The sequence below is a fragment of the Pithys albifrons genome, chromosome Z (assembly GCF_047495875.1).
Source record: "Pithys albifrons albifrons isolate INPA30051 chromosome Z, PitAlb_v1, whole genome shotgun sequence".
NCBI lineage: Eukaryota > Metazoa > Chordata > Aves > Passeriformes > Thamnophilidae > Pithys > Pithys albifrons.
Window position 1 is genome coordinate 51,261,137 of NC_092497.1, and position 23,174 is coordinate 51,284,310.

Below are 23,174 nucleotides of genomic sequence, written 5' to 3' on the forward strand. Positions count from 1 at the left end.
GCACCCCCAGCAGTGACACAGGGCCGTGCCCAGGGGGACTGCAATGTCCCCAACAGGGACACTGCACACCCTCCCTGGGCAGCTGGGCCAGGCTCTGCCACCCCCATGCAAAGCAGTTCTGCCTCATGCTGGGGGCACTGGTTGTACTGGAGTTCATGGCCATTGCTCCTCGTGCTGTCCCTGCCCCGCTGAGCAGAGTGTGGGACCATCCTGTGCCACCCCTGGAGATGTTTGTGTGCAGTGATGGGTCCCCTCTCAGTCTGCTTCTCTCCAGGCTGACCAGGCCCAGCTTCCGCAGGCTCTGCCTACCAGGGAGATGCTCCACACCCCGAACCATCCCTGTGGCCTCCAGTGGACCCTCTGCAGCAGCTCCCGGTCTCTGTAACCAGTGTGGATTTTCTGGGGCTGGTACATCCTGCAGCATTCAACTTTGTTTTGGGATTCTCTTTAACTCTGTGAAGAAGTAATTAACTTGAATTCAAGATTCTTTCCAGAACGATATTGTATTGTAGCCATCTGCTTTTAATTCTTCATTAAACAACCTCACCTAGGAAATGCTTTTCTTTCGTGGACAAAGCACTAAATGTTTTGTATATGTGTGATCCAGATACCTTTGAGTGTTCTGAGGGATAGTGGTATTTCAAATAAATGGAACTGGAAATGCTTCAGAGTTTTTGCTCAGGCACAGCATAAGGGAAAGGAAGGTCATTAAAGTGGTTGGGAAATAGTGTTAAGCATTGAGCTTAACAAGCTGAATTTAGGGTGTTACTTGTGCTGCTGGGGAAGATGTGTCTTTGAATAGTATGTATTCTACCAAATCTTTCCTCCATCAGCTTGATCCTAGAGAAGGGTTGTAATGGTGAGTGTTAATGACAGTAGGCAGTGATTTGACAGAAACACAATGGTGATGACTTCGCTGCAAGATCTGGTAGGTGGGAAGCCTTTGCAGAAATATTATAAGAGAGACAGAGAAAAGTGCTTTGAGCTCTAAAGCTTTTGCTGTTTAAAATGAGGTTTTGTGTTTCTGTCAGTCAGCACCAGTGTGATCAGACAACACATGTCCTCCTGAAGCAAAGAGCAGTGGAAGGTGTGTGAGCACTGATGGAGCTCTGGGGTTGTGAAGAGATGGTGGAAATGCTGCTATTTAGAGCAAGGTGACAGTCCACACTTTTGTATTAGAGAGACAAAACTAATTCTATTTCAAGGCTGTTCTGTCATCTTTTCCTTCCCTCTGCCTGTCCAGAATTTTTTAGTTTCTTTCAGCAGTAGTCACTGTCTTCCTATTATTTAAGTTATTGGTAATATTTTTTAAGCACTTGAAGGCACATTTTTTTTCCTAAGTGATGCAAGGTAAGGTTGTAGTATTTTTAGTTATATAATATGTAATGCAGACCTCAGTTTTTCTGTGCCATTGTATTGTCTGGTCATGTAGACTTTCTTTTACAGGGCCCTTTTGGTAAGAAGTGTGGTAGTTCAGAGAGAGTTCTGAAAGTCAGTTATAGCTATGTTAAAGAAGAATTCAGAATAATATTAAATGGCTGCTGTATGTCTTATGGTCATGTATGAAATTATCTATTTTTTATGACCAGACTCAACAATGTTTTGCAGTAGGTCATCATTTTTGTAGACAGTACCTATTTCAGGATGGTCCATAACTGGCTTCGAGGAAAAATATATCAAAATCAGATTAAAATGATGATATAATTCCTGGATAACATTTCTGCTTTCTTTTCCAAAGAGTTGTATAGACCAGACTTCTCATTTTTACGCTGATGTTGCTTGTCTGAGTTAACTCACTTTTCCCTGAGCATCAGCACTGTTGTACTTTCCAGAGAGCAGCAGTTCCCTCTGTGCCTGTCCTGGGCTGGGGAGGTTTGGCTCAGCTCCTCACCCTGTTCCATGGGGAACAGCTGCAGCAGTGTTGGTTTCTGTGCCTGTGCTGCTTTAAAGGTAAACCAGCAGGAGAAACAAACCCAACAAGAAGTTACAATTTAATAACAATAATACAGTAAATGCAATGGCACAAAGAGAAATTTGGTTTAACCCACAAACCCAGCAGTGTAACCCAGCCCCCTGGGGCACAAACACAGGGGGGTTTGGTGGCCCCTGTGCTGAGCCCCACGTGGCTCCTTCGAGTCCAAAGGAAAAGGAAGGGACAAACCTGTTGCTGCAGATGATGGCACAGTCTGGTGGAGAGTGGTGGGCTCCTCCTGTCCAGGGTCTGCTCCTCCTCTGGATCCAAAGAGTGGTCCCAGAAGTCCCCAAACCCCAAGATTCTGTCCCCTCAGGTGCAGGTGGGAGCCCCCAGTCCCTCCCCCAGGGCAGGGAGTTCCACACTGGGGGATCTGACTCTGGGAGTCAGGGGGGATTTTGGAATCGTTGCTGGCCCCTGAGCAGAGCTGAGCCCTCAGGTGGGTGTGGAGGTGCCAAGGAGTCCCTGGAGGGCAGTTCTCCCAGCTCCTCTGCCAAGCTTCTTTCCCAGCCAGCTCTCAGCCTGAGGGCTCAGCTGTGCCCTGGGCAGCTGCTGCCAATGGGCCATTGGGAACAGTTGCTGGGCAATGGCCCAGAGGGTTTAGAATGCACAGCTTTGGTCACACCCACACAGGGATAAACTGGTCCCACCTGCTGAACTGGGGCAGTGCCTCTGGCTGTGTGAGCACAGAGCTGTGCCACTGTGCTGTGCCGTGAGAGTTCAGGCTGGAGCTCCTGCAGCTGTGGCTGCTCCATCCCACAGCCAAAACTGCACAGTGTCAGAATTTACTTTGGCCTGATCCTGGACTTGCCCCTGAAGCACTTCCCATTTGTGTCAGGCTTTGTTACACCCGTTGCAGGCGCTGGTACAGCTGAGTAAAGTCCTGCCCTGGTGCTGCCTCTGTGGGGCTGCCCAGCCTGGCCCAGAGCTGTGCCAGTGTCACATCCCGTGGCACTTTGGTTCTGCTGTGCCCCCTGGGGCTCCCTGGCAGGGCAGGTCCAGTTGTGAAGCAATGAAAACAGCAGAACTTGAGGGCAGATGGGGCAGAAGGATCAGGAAGTGAGAGTCTCTCAGGAGTGAATCTTACTGATGAGCAGCTGCAAATAGTGAAAAAGTGAAATAAAGCTTCTGGCTGTGTGGAGGGTTGGGAGAGCAGTATGATACAAGCCTGACAACAGCCTGTGCTTCTCCAACTTTCTGGTGTCAATCTTTTCCCACATTTCCCCTGAGTGACTTCTCTGGTCCTGTCACTATCACTGTCTTCTCACCTCATTGTTGCTGAGCCATTTAACCAGCAAAGCTACGTCAGCAAGAGATTTTATTCCCTTCCCCTCACCGTGAATTATTTCTGTTGTGGAATGCTCCAGTTGGTTGGTGTGGGGCAGAAAAGCTCTGCAGGCATTGCAGAGGAGGCAGTGGGAACAAGCAGCAGAATGAGTGGGGAGGAGAGTGGTGCCACGCCAGTCCATAAGTGCATTGCTGGGGATGTGCATGGAGCTGCAGCTGCAGAGAACTCAGGATCAGGCACAGAATGAGACCTCGTGTTGAGCTAAATGAGTATTTATTTCCCTTTTACAAAAGATACTTGTCCAGCTGAACATTGCTATGTGAAGTTTAAGACTCCATGGTAGAAGAAAGTACAGAAAATGACCCTGTTTGGTGGGAAAGGGCACAGATAATGAACATTTCATTTAATATTTACCAAGAACTTGGGTAACACAGGGATATGAAATGATTGATCCTTGAGGAAAAAAAGGAATTCAGAATTTGAAAGAGATCCTGAAAGCTTAAAGTGATGCTTGTGTGTTTCATGTTTCAGTGCAGAGCAAGGTAGATGGGAGAAGCCTTTAATTCTTGATTTTAGGATATATGATGTAAATGTGGAGTTTTAGTCGCTTCTGTCACCTCTACATTTTTGTCTTTGTGACTGTTTAGTGTTTTAGAAATACTTGCATTTACCCCCAAGGGTAATTTCAGGCTGTCATGAGCAAATGACTGGATCCGTGTCCTCACTTGCTGCTCTCTCACACTTCAAGAGAGAGGTATTTTCCACAGGGGGTGGGTGTAACTGGGGAGCTTTATTTAATTAGTGTTTATGCAGTAGGGCAGATATTAGGCAGGGTGTTCCTGTATTTTGTTTTGTGATTGATTATTACTTTGTTGTTGTTTTGGGTTTGTTTATTGTGGATTGGGTTTATGTTTGGTTTTTTCCTTGTTTAATTTGTTTGAAGCCCTGCAAGAAGGGATGTTTAACGGAGAGAGCTACTACATTAGAGGTTAGAGCTTCATTTACTCTCACATGTTGCTTGTTCACAGCCACACATGATGAAGAAAACATGTAATTTCTGAGTAATTTTTCTGTCCCGTGTTGAGCTCAATACTGGTTTTCTAACCTTCTTTGCATCCACTTGAGGTTCATAACTGGTGCAAGTGGAGTAGAGCTGCTCCATCTCGCAGTGCCCGAGTGGTCCCTGAAGAACTGAGTGCACCAGGTGCCGTGTTGAGCTGTATGGACCTTTGCAAAGCACATCCTTTCATTTTGGCAGGGCACCCCTGGTACCATTCTGAGTATTGTTCTCCTGCTGGTTTAGTACCTGCTCTGAAATGAGCACTTCCATGTAGATCTTGCTTCTGTATATAAGTTGTGAGAACATGTGAAACACTATAAAGTAACCTCACTGAAATCAAGCAGGTAGGAATTCTGCTTCTCTCTGTCCACAGCATCTGTTCCTCTGCAATTGAGGGAAATTTGATTTGAGGGGATTTTTGTTTTTTTTTTTTATCAAGTCCATGCTGAGTATTGCTCATCTTACTGTCTTCTGGGTGCTTAGAAATGTTTTCCTAGCAGTCTTTTCTGCTGGGTTTCTGAGACGTGAGTGCAGTTTGTCTCATCCCTTTCTTTGGACAGGCAGGTGGAAGGAGCCTGAAGAAGATTTGTGTCTATTTGTAGATGCAGAAGCTGCTGCAGCACAACTCTGTGTGTGTTTTGTCCTGTCCTACCCAATTCTGTCCTCACAGAAGGGGTGGAGTGTCCTACAGTACCTACACAACCCTGTGCCCTTTGCTTCTCTGGCAGCCTCTGCTCTGTTTCCTTGGCAGCTCCTGCTTCTGAGTTCCTAAAGCTACAGGAGTGATTTCTGCAAATTCCCAGGATCCAGACTCCAGGCTTGTTGATACGGTTGGAGTTGTTTTCAGCTGTAGTTCTTCCTGAGAAAATCAGGGTGTTGGGAAATGTTGGAAGTTTGGATAGAAAAAGGCAAGCAAAGAGTTTTCCCCAAGTTTTTCTGTGTGTGTACATATTTATATGGAAAATACATATATGTGTATGTGTGTAGATACACATAAGTGTGTACTATTATATTATTATATTGTTGTTATGTTATTATATTGAAGTGTGTCAGAGTTGAAGAAAAGCATGGAAGCAACTCTGACCCCAAAAATGGGTTTGGGTGGGAGATGTGAAAAGGTGGAGGTCCTGTGGGGTAATGTGTTGTATGGGATATATTGCTGACATCTGTGTAGTCACTGCTGTTTGGTTTTCATGGACAGCAGTGATTTCTATCACATATTCAGTGGAGGTGACTGTGCTGCTGGGTTCTTGCAACAACACTGTCTCCATCTCTGGTGTCTGAAGGTTGCCCAGAGCAAATGTGGGAAAGTACTTTACTCTGACAGGAGACAAAAGCTGTGCTTATAAAAATGTATGTGTTCAGTGTCAAAAGAACAACTGCTTGGAAATGTCACTGAGGCTGTGCCAGAGAAGCTACTGGAGCTTTGTGCCAAGATGTGCCAAAAAAGGAAGGATGATCGTTCTCCAGTTCCCACTGACAAATGCAAAGCTGAGCCCTCTGAGCCAGAGGCAATTGTATAACAAAGGTAACATAATGATGACAAGGAAAGGAAATGAAGTTTCTGCTAAGCATGTTAATAAGGGAAAGCCACACGATTTGCTTGGATTTTTGAAAGGATTAATGCTTTCAGGTTGCCTTACTTGCTGGGCAGTGTAGGCATTTTTTCTCTGTAGTGACAGACTGGTTGTCCCAGCAAAATACACTGCGAGAAGTGCAGAGAAAGAGCAATTGGAATAAACTGTGTAGAAAAATCCAAATAAATTATTTGTGCTTTACAAATCTGTGCTTAGCATCAGAACTAAAAGTGTCACACTACATTTTAGGTGCAGAGACCTTCCCAAATTCTGCTTCATCACCTGGTATCATTATGTGATACCGGGCTGTGTGGTAACATTTTGGTGCCTGCACCCCTTTGTCTGAGTAGCCCTAAAGCAGAATGGGCACAGCAGGATAGCGGTTGAAAGGTAAAATTCTGGATTTGTTTGCATTCCTTAGGAAGACTTTTGAGCTTTAACAAAACTTCTTCGGGATGTGTTTGTTTTTCCAGGAACAAAACTTACTTGGGATGTGTTTGTTTTTTCTGTACTTTATGCCTGTTTAATTGTGAATTGTAAAGCAGTAATGAAGTGACTTCTGTTTTATTCAGAGCGCTGCAGTTAGCTCTTGTGCTTAATGCAGGCTCATTCTTAATAAAAGATTTTATTATTTTCTAAATATCTTGAGTCAGTTTATATAAATCAGTTTTATTTATGTTATTTTCTTTTAGCTTCTAACATTTCTTATAAATGCTTTTCTTAAGAGATTCCTCCCTCCCTTAAGTATTTTTCCTGCAGCACTTGGTAAGCAATGAGTCTTTAACTGAATACACTGAGTTGTCAGATAAATAGAGGGGTTAAACCCAGCAATGCTGGTCCTTTTTCACTTTCCCAACAGGGTGACAGATAAATTAGTCCCTCTAGTAACAGAGTCATAGAACAGCATAGGTTAGGATGTACACACTCCATTATGTACACAGAAGTGCATGTCTATATATGTGTATTTTAGGATCTTTGTGCATCTGTTTATTGACACTCTGACTTTATATTCTTATCTGTGTCTGATGATCATCCCTTGGAGCAACTTCCATAACTCACCTTGTGATGGGAGAAGGTTCTACATCAAATCCAGCACACTGGGAGGGCAGGGGATTTAATGAGGAGCTCTGTGGGTTCATTTGTACCATCAGCTGACAGCTGGAAACCTTGAAGCATCATCTCTGTTCACTCAATACCCAGACAAGGGTGGTTGCAAGAGAAACTGGGCAAAGGAGGTAAAAAAGCTTTGAGAAATTGAGTTCCATCCCTGGCCAGCCCTGTTGGTGTCAGGGGTTATGGGGTTTGCTTGATCTCAGAGTGCTGGAAAGGATATCAGTAAAATAAGAGTTGAGCTGCAGTTCATTGCAGATGTTCTGACAAGAATGACATTTACAAAAGTTGATGGCAAACTGACTTCTGATTTAAATAGGCATTGGTAGCTGCAGAGATAAAATAAGCATCAACAACATCTCATCCTGGCTATAATCAGGAAAATGGCCTTTGGGTGATCAAATGTCTGTGTGAAGGGCAGACATAAAAACCATCTGCAGCAAATTTTATTTTCATACATCTTGATAAAAATTCAGATTTTTCCATATGTTGAATCTGTAACTTTTTGGATTTTTTACTTTATTTAGGATGTCAGATGCATACCTTCGGATAGACAAAGTGTTATATATTTATTTGATGTTATCATGTCTAAAATATAAAGTAAGTGAAGATTTTTGCAGATCAAAGTTGTCTAACTTCAACTATTTCCCATCAATATAGTTGACCAACAAAAATACTACTAAGAAGTCAGTCAAGTTATACTGGTTGTAACTATCATTTTCCAAAGTTTATGCTAAGGAGTTGGATAGATTTGGTTATGAAATGGAAGAAAATCACAAATGCATTAAAAAAAATTACACCAGTTACTTTTGAAGCATTGCTTTATAAACAGGCAGGAGTGGCATGAGCCATCACAGGGAATAGTCCCCCAAAGCCTCCTCTTTTTGACTCTGGTTTTAAAAATGAGCTCTGCAGACCTTGTTAAGCCTTGCTGTTCTGAAGTCGATGTTTAAAGCATAAAGAGGTAGAAATGAAAAGTAAAATCCTGTTTTAGGAAGATTTCTCTGAGTCCCTACTCAGTGCTGCACAGCCCTGCTGTCTCTTGGGTCTGATCAGAGGTTTGTGCTGTGCTTACCTCTGGTACCACACAGCACATACAGATTAGTGCTGAAGGGGTGTCTTTTCAAAAGACTGGAGTGAGAACAAGTGCTAATTTAGCAAAATGGAGGGATGTGTTAGAACAGATTATTGGTGGAGTTTGGAGCCAGTGAGAAAACACAAGGAAGGAAACAGCTGATAGTTACTGGAGGTTGAGAAGCATGGGCCAGTTGTCTTTTCACTTGCTTTAAAATGTTTGCTGTTTCTGAGGAGGGTTGTGGAGAGGGGAATCCCAGAGGGTATAAAGACTGAAAACTTAATTGGATCAGTCAGTTAAAACTAAGGCACTGGGAGGATCAACTGGGATGTGCTGAGAGAAGTCAGACCTCTGAGACTCACTTAGTTGACACATGTGGTGGAAATTAACTCTCATTTTCCCAAGTTGAGCCTCAGAGGTTTAGTGATCCTCTCAGGTGGGAATATGCAGAATGTAATGCAGAAAAGTTGTCTGTTTTATGTGTTCCTGTGAGGTGGAAAAGCTCTGCAAAAAGGGGGCTTATTAACTTCCATCTTATAATACCCACACAACCCCTCTCATTGGCATAATTCCCATCTGCTCGAAGTACTTCATTAATTGATGTCCCAGGGTGGTTCGAGAGTGGATACTCTGAGGCCAAGGGGGGTTTATACATGTCTTTTACTGGCAACTTTCTGCTGGCTGGTTCTTCAGTGCTCACTCTGTAGCTGTGCAGTTGTGCTCGGGGGTCAGAGGGACAGTGTGTGCCCTTTTTGTTCGGTTTTTCAACCACCATATCTGTTGAATAGTGTATTAACAGCTGTACAAATTGAATTGATAATGCAACATCCAGTTCTGCTTTCAGTGAGCAGTTAGGAAGAGCAACCAGTGTAGAAAAGTTGCATCTTGTAAAGTTTGCTGATACTGTTGAACTGGGTTATCACCAACAACATCCTTGGCAGCCTGGAGTGCAAAAAGACTGAAAGAAATCAAGGCCTTGAGCACAGGGAAAGGTTCTTGAAATAGGAATATTTAAGCTGCATGTGGGAAAAGTGCAGTACAACAGGTGGTATCACATGGAACAAAATCTCTAAAGGATAATTAAATATGGTAAATAGCATAAGAGAATTGCTTAACTGTGCAATCACTGTAAGACTTTAAAAACAGGTAAGGCAAATACTTTTATGATTGGTGAAGTCATGTTTGTATCTGCCTTGCAGGTATACTAGACAACCTCTTGCAAGTCTCCTTTGAGCTTGGTTGCTGTTGGGGTTTGGGTTTTTTTATTTGCACTTTTACAGTGATTAGAGGAAACATTTAAAAAAATACACCACCCTTAGAAATGTTCTCAACTCACTTAAATAACTCATCTCTTTATTCTTTACCCGTTCAATTCTTAATAAAGGAAAGACACCTTTGTAACCTTCAGTGTTCTCTGTGAAGAGAGCATAACAATCTGAAAGTCATGGTTTATTTTGCAGGTTACAGGATGACAGAATTAGGATAGAAAGGATGGAAAACCTCAGTTTTGAATACAGCCATGCTTTCCAGCTGATAACTGACTTCTATGCAAAAGAAGTGCCTGGTACCACAGGTATGGCATTCCACATGTCTTTGAAACACACATCCTTTTGGCATTTACATCCATGCAGGCTTTCTGCCACCTTTGCTTAATTTTCTGCACAGTGGAATCTTTTTAAGCCTGTGCTGGTACTAGAGGTTGTTCCTCCCCAGGAGCAGGACCTGCAGTTGCCCTTGAACCTCTTTAGGTTTCTCTTCACCCAATTCTCCAGCCTGTCCAGGTCCCTCTGAATGGCAGGACAGCCTTCAGGTGGGTCAGCCACTGCCCCAGTTCTGTCATCAGTAAATTCACAGGATCACTGAGTCTGGGAAAGCCCTGCCAGCCCCTGGAGCCCACCCTGTGCCCAATGCCCACCTTGGCAAAGCCCTCTCAGCCCCTGGAGCCCACCCTGTGCCCGATGCCCACCTTGGCAAAGCCCTGCCAGCCCATGGAGCCCACCCTGTGCCCGATGCCCACCTTGGCAAAGCCCTCCCAGCCCATGGAGCCCACCCTGTGCCCGATGCCCACCTTGGCAAAGCCCTGCCAGCCCCTGGAGCCCATCCTGTGCCCGATGCCCACCTTGGCAAAGCCCTGCCAGCCCATGGAGCCCACCCTGTGCCCGATGCCCACCTTGGCAAAGCCCTGCCAGCCCCTGGAGCCCACCCTGTGCCCGATGCCTACCTTGTCTCCCAGCCCAGAGCTCTGAGTGCCACGGCCAGTCCTGCCTTGGGCACCTCCAGGGCTCTGCACTCCAACCCTCCCTGGGCAGCCCCTTCCAGTGCCTGCCCACCCTTTCCAGGCAGAAATTCCTGCTGCTGTGCCCCCTGCCCCTGCCCTGGCCCAGCCTGAGGCCGTGCCCTCTGCTCCTGTCCCTGTGCCCTGGAGCAGAGCCTGGCCCCTGCCCCAGCTCCCCCCTCCTGGCAGGGATTGCAGAGCCAGAAGGTGCCCCCTGAGCCTCCTTTTCTCCAGCTGAGCCCCCCAACCTCCCTCAACTGCTGCTCCAGCCCCTTCCCAGCCCCGCTCCCTGCCCTGCACAGCTCCAGCCCCTGTCCCTGGGGACCCCAGAGCTGTCCCCAGGACTAGAGGGGTGGCCTCAGCCGTGCCCAGCACAGGGTCAGTGCCTGCCCTGGGGCTGTGACACCCCATGGCTGGCACAGCCCAGGGGCCATTGGCCTCCTGCCCACCTGGGCACCCCTGGGCACATCTGGGCTCACCTGGGCTCCCCTGGACACATCTGGGCTCCCCTGATCACCCCTGGTACACCTGGCACTCCTGGGCACCCCTGGACACACCTGGGCATGCCAGGGCTCCCCTGGACACACTGGGGCACCCCTGGACACACTGGGGCACCCCTGGACACCCCTGGACACACCTGGGCACCCCTGGGCTCCTGTCCAGTTGCTGTCACCAACACCCCCAGGTCCAGCTTTCCATCCCCTCTTTGCCCAGCCTGGAGTGTTCCCTGGGGTTGTTGTGACTCAAGGGCAGAACTGGCACTTGTTCTTGTCCTTCCCGCCATTTCACACCAGTGGCCTCAGCCCATGGATCAGCCTGTCCAGATCCCTCTCAGAGCCCTCCTGCCCTCAGCACATCAGTTTGCTGTGGGTCGTTTCCATCTCTTCACCTGGTGGTTGATAAACAGGTTGAGCTGGGCTGGACCCAGCACTGCCACCAGGGGACCAGCACTGCCACAGCCTCCAGCTGGATTCTGCTCTTCCATTACGAGTCTCTGAGCTCTGCCTTTCAGCCAGACCTCACTTTGTGTTCACCCAACAAGCACTTCCTGAGCTTCCCTGTGAGGGTGGGATGGGAGGCAGTGTTAAAAGTCTTGGTGCAGTCAAGGCAGAGTCTGCCCTCCCCTCCTGACCCATCCTGCCATGCCACCATGGATTAGTCAAACAGGATTTCCCCCTGGTGAATCCTGATGACCTTCTTTTCTGCTGCATGTGTGGTGGTGACCTGTGCAGTGCCCTATTCCATCATCCCCAGGGGTGGAGGTGAGGCTGCCTGGACGGAGTTTCCCAGGTCCTCCTTCCTGCCCTTGTGAAGATGGGGGTCACATTCTTGTCACTGACTTCTAAAGTTCTTGCACATCTGAACTCTGTAAGAACAAAAAAGCAGCTTTTAAAACCATCCCTGAAAGAAGCTTAAAAATGAGTTTTTAAAAATACCGTTTTATGTTGTGGTGCCATGGGGTGAATTTTCCTGTTTTTGCAGCTGGAACAGAGACTGTAGGAGGGCACTGTGCAAAGCACTATCCAATATGAATGGCTTTCTCACAGAAGTGTCAGAGTTCTGTTTTTAGTTTGTATATTTAGTTATATTGTATATTTGGTTTGTTATGCCAACAGTTTGTCATTTTTTATGAAGAAAAACCTGTGGAGTGATATGTTTTCTGTTTCTTAATATGTTTACACTATTGCAGCACTCTACATTCTTTGAAACAGTAAGTGTTCTTTTGGAGCCTTGCTTTATGTTGAGTTATAGATCTCATAAAACACTGTACATGCATTTCAGATTTCTACTATAATAATCTGAAAAACTGTTTATGGTTTTTTGACGTTAGTAGTAGACAGTGATTTAACAAAAAAATAAAAAAGTAACAGGAAAATTTTTTTTAAGGTCCTCAAAAGCTGTCTGTAATACTACGCTTGGATAAGCCTGTTATTTGCTCTCTGGCAGCAGTAATTGCATATCTCAAAGAATTTAATTTGGAAAGGATGCTTTACAATCCGAGGTAAGTTGCCTTACATAAACTTCCAGTTCTAAGCACCATTTCTTGTAAGTTTTAGCAGTCAGCTTCCCTGACTGTAATGAACACACCTACTAGAGTGATAAGCACAGTCTTTGTAAAAATGGTACCTTACTTTTCATCTCCTATTCAGAACTTGAAAGAATCAAGTGATTTCTTTAAGAGGTATTTCATGAAAATCTTTATGAAGCATGTTTGTGTAGACATTACTGTCAGTAATGTGAATTGACATGTAGTGCTGCCAAGTGTTGCTGAAAACAAACAAGGTGCAAAAACTGGTAGGTACTAGGGAGGAAATTTTAAAGTTTGTTTATAACAGCTATCACGTCTCAACCTCAGTTTTATTTTGTAAACCAAATGTAGGGCTTTTTTGAGCAGCTTAAAAAAATAAATTAGTGTTGTGACTTTAGCTTTGCAGAAGTTGTTTTATTTTGCCAGCAGTGTGTAAATATTTTTTCTTTCTAAAGCTCTAGGAACAGGTACAAATGCTAGTGTGTTGTTATGTTTAGACAGTGCTCAGCAGGTCTGTTTGAGTTGGCAAATCCAGTTACCAGTTACAAAGAAAACAGGCATTCAGCAAATCATGGCTTTCTGGAAAATCCCTACAACATCACCATTTGGGCAAAGTTACTACAAACCCACACAGGCATGGGAATAGCCTTGTCTTCCCTTGGGCAATCCCAGCACTCAGGTTTATTAGATATGCTCGGATGAGCACTCAGAATTTGTGACAGGGTCATGCAGGTGGAAACAAATGAAAATGGAAAGGTATCACCACTCAAGCTTGTCTTACCACAAAACACTGCTGCCCTACCTGGCTCAGCTTTGGAAATACCACTGAGGCTCATTGAATAAAACAGCTTTGTCTCTTGTCCCAGTGTTCCTCTGTCCAGTGAGCAGGCAGGCTTCAATAAAGTCAGTCTGGCTGTGAACTGGAAACTTAGAAATATGTCATTTGTAGATCAGTCATGTGTTGTATGAGCTTCAAGCCTGATATTGAAAGGTTTCCTACATCACCAGGTTTGTTAAAATGCAGCTGCATGTGAAATATCAGCTGCAGATGCCAGCTTTAAGCACTTTTTCATGTGTCCACTAAAATACTTGGTAATTATATATACCTGGGTATTCTGGAGTTTAGGATGGGTTTTTTTCCTTAAGTTGCCCTTCTCCACTCCAAGTAAATGTTAACAAAAAGTTTGATGGGCATATAGAGCCATGAGGTATGAGGGTTGGTTTCGTGCAGCCTCGTTGTGCTGTGTGCTGAAGGAATCTGCAAGGATATGGAATCTCCTGGTCCTGGATTATCAGTCCATTAACCCAGGAGAAGTGTGTGCTCTCTGCTCACCCCGACCATGCGGTCTCTGAGAGCCCCCAGAAAGGACACACAGGGACCACTGGCCAGGACAGGAACAAAGAGGAAGTTTATTCAGGGGAACAGGTTTATATGGACTTAGGAGGGATACAAACTCACCAATAAGGGACAAGGGGGGAGTCTGGCTTTGGGCCAATAGGAGTAAGGGGATTTACATTCAATGGAAAGGGTTTCAGGTAACATGAGGTCACTGTCCTTCTCCCAGCCCCCTGGCCTGGCAGGGTATTCTGGGAAGAAGCAATGACAATGCAGTTTTTACATTTAGTACATTCAAACCACATTAAAAACATCAGTTGTTAAAGCATTCTCAGTGGCTGGTGCACTTTCTTCATCAGCCCATTTCTGACACAACATCCTCCATGCCATGCATTGAGAATAATGCATTGCCACAATGAGGAAAGAATTCCTGTGTCATAATCTCTGCCTCATTCATCAAGGATCTGATCCCTAGTGCTCCTACTCACCCTCTTTGGTTGCCTTTTTTTTCCTTATCCTGTGGGTTTGGTTTTTTTTTTGTTGTTGTTTGGTTTTTTTTGGTCAGGTGTTTTTGCTTTTTTGTGTGTGGTTTTGTTTTTGTTTGTTTGTTTATTTTTAGTATGCTTGCAAGGGTGGGGAAACCTCTTTGTAGAGTTTCTGAAGAAGAAGGTGAACACTGGGGAAAGGCCATTTCATGGTCACACCTGCAGGTCACTGCTGCCACAGTGCCTTGTATGCAACCACATGTGAGGTGACTGTTCTTTCAGCTGAAGGAAATGCAAAATCCCCCTTTTATGTAGAAGTAACTCAGTAGTAGAGGAGAAACATCATTGTGTGAAGGCTCATGTAGCAGCAGTCAGTCACATTTGCAACAGCTGCATCCTAAAATCAAGCACAGTTACAAACTGGGAAGGAAAAGCACTAAATCTTGGCCTCCTGAAGGCTGTTTCAATGGATTTCTTTTTTGTGAATGTATGAGCATCTGAGTGGAAAGGCAGAGAACTACTTAATATCCTGGTGGTGCTCTATGAAGAAATAAAATACATTCCTGGAGATAGCTGTGTGGTTTGAAGCTTGGATTCTACTGTGCTTATTCCTAAAGCTTTTATGCTTTGACTACCCAATGCTGAGTTGTACTTGCTGTTTTTAGTGTGCCACAGGTATCAACACAGTGAGACAAACACTGAGGCAAACTCAACTTCAACAGTTTTTCTAAAGACTGTCTAAAACCTGAAAAGTGAAGGATTTTTAAGCAAATCATGTCAGGCTCATGAATCTCCTGAATTAGGAAATAGAGGAGAAATACTTCCATTGCCCTGTCAAGCAGCCTAAAGTTCCTAGAGGAATTCAGGTCAGTGAGCATGAGTTGTGAGAGAGTTTTCAGTTTTTTAATGTGAGTGACACAGACTTGGATGAAGACTTATTTGATAGGAAGAATGCCAGAAAAATTCATTACACCTCTGTACCTTCTTTGGATAAACACCCTTCTCAGAGCTGAATAGAATTCCATCTCAATTTAGTAGTAAGAGTCATGAAACATCATGTAAGAGATAACAAATCCTAATGGGGGGGGAACAAGTTTTGTTCTGATATTTAGATGACGCTTTTAAATCTACTTTTAAGATCCTAAATAAAGCAAAATATTAAAAAGAAATAAACATTTCTGCCAGCAGAACATTCTCAGCAGAACCCTGAGGTATGACTGGATGCATGAGAGTTCTGACAGCAAGTAAAAAGTAGATTTAATAATGAATATACAAGCTGGTTTTAATCAATGTGCTCCAACACCTTTAAATACTGAGACCTTTATTAAAGGTTTTTTTCAAGATGTTGGTGCACGTCTAGAAGAAGTTTTCAAATACATTTCAGTACTCAGTTTTGTTTGAAAAAAATCATCCATTGCATAGCAGTTGCTGGGGAAATGTGCGTCAATGTATTTTAACTTTACCTGTGTGTTTTCCAGCACATTGGAGACTGTAGTTTAGACTTTGAACAGTGATAGGTGAACCTCAAGAAATGCAGGGCATGGTACACAGCACAACAAGAGATTCAGATCAGAAGTTCTAGCCCTGTGGCAGTATTCATTAATGAATTCAAACCTGGCTAATTAAATACAAAACATAGTCTGGGCTTGATGTCCTTTGCTACTTAGACTGTGGTAAATGTCCTTCATACCTAAAAAAACCCCTAATGCTTCTGCAAAATGGAGAGACTTGTTTTTTACTTCCTAAAGACTTTATGGGTTCCTGCAACTCCTGTCTATATAGGCTTCTTCTGTGGTGTTTTCACCCTCAGAGATCTTGAAGACATGGACTCTAGAAGTCTGTGAAGGTAGTTAAGCAAAAAAAAATTTGCTGCTTTCAGTACAGTGCCTTGCATCTTCACTCAGAAATTTTACAGAATTGCAGAATTAAAGTAGTTGTAAACTACTGATCTGAATACCATGCATGCATTTAGGGTGGGTTACTGAGAACAAAATTACATATATCATCTCCTGTGCATTAAAAGAGCCACTCACTGCAAGCTTCTTGTAAGGCAGGATCACAGAATCACACAATAGATTGGCTGGGGAGGAACCTCAAAGCTCATCCCATTCCACCTCTGCCATGGGCAGGGACACCTTCACCAACCCAGGTTGCTCCAGCCTGGCCTTGGGCACTTCCAGGGATGGGGCAGCCACAGCTGCTCTGGGAATCCATGCCAGTCCCTCCCCACCATCACAGGGAAGGATTTCTTCTTAAAACTAAGTGTCTCCTGTTAGTTTAAAGCTGTTCCCCCTTGTCCTGTCACTACCTGCCCCTGTAAGTGGTCACTCACTCTGTTTTTGATTAGCCCCCTGTAAGTACTGAAAGAATGACCAAAAGAGTCCAGTTTCACCAGTAACACATAGGAATTGAAGCCTGAGGATGTGGTTTACTGCCCTAAAGCAGTCACAGCAACCCTTTCATACTCACTGCTCTGAAAAGTCATGAATAGGAACCTTTTTGTCAAGAATATTCCCCACAAGGTTCTTAAACTTTTATAGAAGTTTGTGTTTGTCTCCTCTTTTCCTTTTTCTAAGCCCAGAAGTTACATGCTCCTACCTTGCTGTGCTCTCAGTTATGGACTTGCCAGCTCTTCCCATCACTTGTGTTTTGTGCTATTTAAGTGCTTGAGATTGTTGCAAGTCTGTTCTTTGAGACACAGGTCACACTGTCACCTACAGAAGGAGTTGTGTCATTGTGATCAGTCAGAATAGTCTTGGCTGGATCATGTTTGGTGGTGCTGGGGCAGCACATAAGCATTTTACACAGGGATTGTGTTGAGACCTTTGTTGCAAAACCAGCACTGACTTAATAGTGGTTTACAGCCTTGTTCTTATGCCATTTGGTCTCTAAATTGCCTACAAAGAGTCTGGTTTTTTCACGTTTTTATCAAGTTCTGATCCCAAGCTGAAGGAAGACGAGTGGGTGGTAGCAAAACTTGTTCTGAGCTGTGACATCTGGAATTGTTGGTTGGGCACATACTGCACTTGATTTTGACTATTATTCTCATACTCCAAGATCTCAATTGCCAGGATTAATAGTAGGGTGAAGTAACTCAGATGAAGAAAATACCTGGATAATGTAAGACACACATAATTTATGCTGTGAAAACAACTTTTGCTTGTCTGATTCTGAATGAATAGTAAATATACTATGCAGTGGCACAGAGTGAGTTGTCTTCAGATAGTCCTGAGCAGCCTTGCTGTGAACAGAGTGTGGTCTGTGTTAAGTGCTCTAAAGCCAGAAGTGGGGAAGCACCAGAACCAGTAAATCCATCCCAAAACATCCTTTTCACCTTTGAGAAAGGGTGGAAAGGCTTGATGCTCACCCAGCTGGGTTCAAGGTATCACAGACTTGAGTTGTTGCAAGTGGGGGCACTATGGTCTGGGTGAGTCCTGGGAGGAGAAGAGGCACTTTTGGAAGAGCAGGTGGGATTTGTTGTTGACTGCAGGGGTCTGGAACCAAGCACAAATCATTCCTAATTAATTTTTGCCAGCATTGGCAGTTGTGATTGAAGATAATAAAAGGAAGTGTTGTTTTGTAGCTTTGTACTTTGTAAAGTGTTGCTGTTTTTGCCTCTAGTGTTTTGGTTTGCTGGTCAGTTTTGTTGGTTGCTGGCATAGCACACAAAGCAGAATAATTATGGATATGGGTACATTCTGAGTCAGCTCCACTTCCAAACACTCATTAAACTTCTTGAGGGCCCTCAGTTGAATCTGCTTTTTTTTTTTAATTCTGTGAAAAACACTTCAAGGTTGACCCAATATTTAGGAAGAAATTAGCTAGTAGGCCCAAACACCTGCATACAACTTAAATATATAGCTTTAGTCTCTGAATATTTCATGTTTCTGGAAGTTTTGGTACTGTGTTTGTTTTTCGTGTAGCAGCTGTGTGTGCCTAACAGAACGGTTTGAGCATTCGAGTACTTCTCCGAAGGGATTAAAATCAAATGCACTGGAACAATTCTGTGAAAGGTCAAGAAAAAAGTTTTAAATCCTGCCCAGCAAGTTGTTCAGCTTAGTCTAAGACAATAAAGAGTGTCCCAGATTCTGTGCCCCAGATTGGGGCAGTCAGCAGTATGATTAACCCAGACAATCATGACTTGATTTGTCAGAAGCATTTAGTGAGGAGCTTGCACTTCACAGTCCCAGCAACCTCCTGAGTGTGTCTGAGACTGAGATAATTTTTATATCCAATACGATTACACATCTAATACAGTTGGGGTTTTATAATGTTAAATACAAGTTTTGGGTTGGTCTCATCCAATTCTGTTAAGGAGTATCAAAAAGTCAAGTAACTTTGGTCATGTTTATTTTACATCAAAACCAAAATCAAACAATTTAGATTGACTGAATTCTTATTTTCCTAAATAATTGCACTGGCAGTCTGCTTAAATCTGTAGCAGTAATAAAAAAAAGAACATGTATTTTGATACACTTTTTTGATGATGAGTTAAAAGTCTGTTCCACTCTTGGAATATTACTTGTTAGTCCTATCTCTGCTTAATTGTAGACTGAATAAATCAGCCATTTAGTGTAAAAGGATTAGATCACAGATTTTATTCTGACCTTTGGCAGAGTCATTTTAGGGAACTGGGAAGTGAGTCTTGAAGATTGTTTTCCAAAGCAATAAGTTAAAAGAAGTTATTAGTGTTCAGGTATTTTATTTCAATAGATTTTAATTTCTTATGTTATTTTTTTTAAATTTGTTTTGCATAACTAATGAATTATCCAATGTGAGAAACTTGTCAGTATTTCAGAGTTCTGTGTGAATATAAGATATAACTCATGACACTTCTCTCCACAGCAATTTCAAACGGTTATCCAGTGAAACTGAATACATGACAATTAACGGGGCAACAATGAAAAATCTTGAAATTTTGCAGAATCAGGTAAGGACAAATGTTTTGTTAATAAATGCTGCCTTCCCAATGAAGTTGGTTAAATTACTTTGCAAATCTCACCCATAAAGCTTAAATTATTTTAAATGGGATCAGACCAAAGGAGGATCAGATTTTCAGGGGCATAAATCAAAGTTCATCTCTGTACTGGTTTTTAGTAAGCATTAGGATCCTTATTGTACTTGGGCCAACAAAAGACTTGACTTGAGCAACTTTTCTTCAGGAAGAACTGCACTCAGAGAATTTATCTGTAGTGGGTCTGTTCTTTTGCTCCTGCTCAGAGCTTTATGCACAGAACTTAATGTCACTTCCTTAATTTATTCCAGTCATTTTCTAAAGTGATCTTCTGCCTAAAGGAGTGTCATCCTTTAATATCTTATGGCTCTTGGAGGTACTTTATGTAAGGCATTGTTGATGGGTGAGATTGGTAAGTGAACATGCAGTTGTCATATCTTAAGGCCCAAACAGGATGTTCTGTGTAATATGGTGGAGATCCTTCCACTACAACACTGACTGCTCAGCTAAAAATATATTATTATTTTAGACCGATATGAAGACAAAGGGAAGTCTGCTCTGGGTCTTGAATCATACTAGAACTTCCTTTGGACGTCGAAGACTGAAAAAATGGGTGACCCAGCCCCTCATGAAATCCAGGTGAGACAGTTCATTATCCTGGGCTAAATCTTGTTTTATAGTGATGATGTTGACTGTATTTGTTTGTCCTGAAGACCTGAGAGCTACAGGAGAGTTTGCACAGGAAATTACCCTGCAGAAGATGTTATAAATAGGTTTGAAAGGTTAACTGCTCTGTTTGGGCACAGATAAATAGTAGTGGGTTTGGACCAGGTTAGAAATTTCTTTGCAGAAATCAGATTGGATGCCATTCTAATTCAATATCATTTTTGACAATGAATGAGGATGACCTGGAGTTGGGGGTTGTTTTATTCCTAAACTTGCCAGTAAACATTGGATGTTTTCTTTGCTTCACAAGTATTTATGTCCTTAATATGTTCAATTTCTTCTAAAATAGCTCTGGATGTTTTTGTTGTCCCTGTATACAATACATGGCAGGGCAAAGTGTTCCTTTTATTATTTTTATGGGGTGATTGTCTGGTCACTCCTGTATTTTGACCTATCCTTTATTTATCAATGCTTTGGAAGTGCTTTATTTTGCAGTGCTGTCACACAAGTTTTCACCTGCCTCAGTTTTGAAAGGGACTCCCTCATTTCTGGTTTCTCTTTGTAGGTTTTATTGGAGTGTTGCACTTGCATGTGTAGTAACTAAGAGTATTAAGTCCATGGGAAGTTTTTTGCCTGCATTTTAAAGTTTTTGAATTTTTTCCTTTGAATGTGCTTTTCCTCAGTCTTGTCCATGTGGAGCTTACTCAGTTGTCACTTTGTCCTCTTCAGCTGTAGCATGCAGAAAATCCTTTTGGTTATCTAAAGTATTTTCCCCTCTATTTTACTTTAGATATATTAAACAGTTTTAATGTTTATTAATTTTCACCGATTTTAAATGGTGAGGTAAATCACTGTTTTAGCATCTTGCTGTTGTTGGTAATTTACAAATTTTTCTTCAGAAGCACTTTATTTCTGACCAAATCTAGTATGTGAAAGCATTGTACTTCTGAGGCATCACTGCTTGATTTCTTATTAGCCTTTTGTAATAAGGTAATTTCAGTGTGCCTTTTTTTTAATTCTTCTGGTAATAGTTTTCATATCTCTTACTTCCAAAAAGCTTTTGATGTAACCATCCTAAATAGTGCTGGGCTTCCTGGAGGTTAATTAGGGCCTTGTGTTCACCCTTAGAAGCATATTGGCAGAGTTTCTGGTCCACTTTGTGGGAATAAATGGAAATAAATTAGTTTATTTCTCTTCCTACACTTATAACCCTTTGGGATTTTGGGATTTGTCAGCGGAGGGAGCCAGAGCTCTGAGGATGGAGGGCTGGTGGGGATCTGCCCCTGCCACTCTGCCCCAGGTCATCCATCACCTGTGTGATGCAGCAGGTGGATCACCACTCCAGAGTCAAAGAGTCCTTTTCCAGGCACAGCAGGCAGAGAACTGCTTGTCTGAGGGCTCCAGGCTTCCTTTATTAACTCATATGTTTGGTTTCTTCCTTGCCTCAGTGCAGAGCCAGTTTACAACTTGGTAGTTTTGTTTTCTTCTCTTACTCCTTTTCTCTCTTTTACCTCTAGAGAGACATTTTTCAGGCATCTGTGGCTGGAGATCTTAGAATCTTAGAATGACAGCACTCCTCAGGTGAAGTTAAGAAAGCTGCTTTGCTCTGTGCATTTCTCCCTTTCTGACTCTAAGTTGTAATTTCATGTACTTAGTGCATCAGACATCCGGTAATATTGGTCCCAGTAATGCACACAAATGCACTTAGAGAACATTCTGTAATTGCAATTCACCTGAGCCTCCTGGAGAGACATTTTCAGAGGAAGTCAGGTTTCTGTACTGCGTTTTTCCCACTCTGTGGGTAGGAGTATCAGAAAGTGAGAGGGTGTAATTACTGCTTTATGCCTTGAAGTTGCAAATCACTTGGGAAGATGACTAAATTTCCTGTGGGGAAGCCATACCTGACGCTGAATAAAGGTAACGTGTACAGACAGTTCATTTCTGCAAACTGGAAGATACCCTCCAGATCACTGGTGATGTAGGACATGTGAAAAAAGAAAAGGCAAAAAAAGACTTAACCACGAGAGGTGTAATGTCTTCCCTTACGTGGGTATACAAAGAGGATGAGGCAAGAGTGTGTCAGTCATTGATGACTGAGCTTTCTAGGAGCAATCAGGAAAGCTGTTTTTTTGCAGAAGTGACATATTTGTGGATTACAGATGCCTTATCTCACCTTTGAAGCTCCATCCAGTGCCTTCCTTGCCTGACTTTGTAAGGGGAGCACAAAGAAAAGGAAGTGGAAGGCCTGGGACATTCCTGACTGAGTGTCTGCCAGTCAGGCAGTGGAGTTCCAGCAGGGTAAGGAGCAGAGCTGTGTATTATCACACTCAGCAGCCAAAGGGCTCAGGGCTAGCCTCAGGACACACTGTTGTAGCACAGTGGGATCTTTGTGTGCAGTGTTTACAAATTTATTTGCTAATGCAAAATAAATCTCAACCCTTGAGGCTGATGTGAACGTCACTGTTTCTTCAATAGCTACAGGAGAAGGAGAAAGAGAAGCTTCACATGGGCCTGGTTAAGCAAGCCTGGCTCTGTTTTGGATCTCTTGCTTTGCTGTGTGTCATGGGTGTGTTGTCCCGTGGTGGTGGTGCACAGGAAAGGCAAGGAAGTTGCTGCCCTGCAAGTGGACAATCTGAAACCTCATCTCTGCAAAATGTGTCTCTCCTTGTCTCTGTTACATCCCTGGTTGCCCCCTCCCACCCTCCTCTTTGCATTTCCCTTCCTGGGTGTTAGGCTGTCTCCAAGCTGTAGCAATGCTGCTTGCCCATCTTCAGTCCAAACAGAACAGACAAATAAATACTGCAGCCTTGTCCTGGCTGGGTATTGACTTGTGTCTGTGCCTTGCTCATCTTGCTCAATTTATAGGAAATTTGCTTTCTTGAGATCAAACAAACACCTTCCTTTGGAAAGTTCTGGCCAGGTGGGGGTTGGTCTCTTCTCCCAGGCACTCAGCAATAGGACAAGGGGGCACAATGGGCTCAAGCTCTGCCAGGGGAAATTGAAGTTGGAGAGCAGAAAAAAATTCTTTGCAGAGAGAGTGCTCAGGCATTGGAATGGGCTGCCCAGAGAGGGGGTGGATTCCCCATCCCTGGAGGTTTTTCAGCTGAGCTTGGCCGTGGCACTGAGTGCCATGATCTGGTAAATGGACTGGAGTTGGACCAAGGGTTGGACTTGATGATCTGGGAGGTCTTTTCCAGCCCAATCCGTTCTGTGATTCTGTGATTCTATTCTATCATTGTCAAGGTTGCCTGGAGTTGAACAAAGAGCTCAAAGCTGGAAGAGGCAAATGAGTAGCACAATTACATGAAGGTTTATTATTTCCATAATAGGTCAGACCATAAAGCTAA

General features: G+C 43.5%; 1 protein-coding gene across 1 annotated transcript in view; it reads left to right on the forward strand.

Moving 5' to 3' along the window:
* MSH3 (mutS homolog 3) overlaps nt 1–23,174 on the forward strand; it is a 101,724-nt gene that overhangs the window by 25,268 nt on the left and 53,282 nt on the right. The window contains exons 9-12 of the mRNA XM_071580143.1: nt 9,543–9,655; nt 12,245–12,359; nt 19,053–19,137; nt 19,691–19,800. Of these exons, the coding sequence (XP_071436244.1) occupies nt 9,543–9,655; nt 12,245–12,359; nt 19,053–19,137; nt 19,691–19,800 (423 nt within the window). The remainder of the gene's footprint in view (nt 1–9,542; nt 9,656–12,244; nt 12,360–19,052; nt 19,138–19,690; nt 19,801–23,174) is intronic.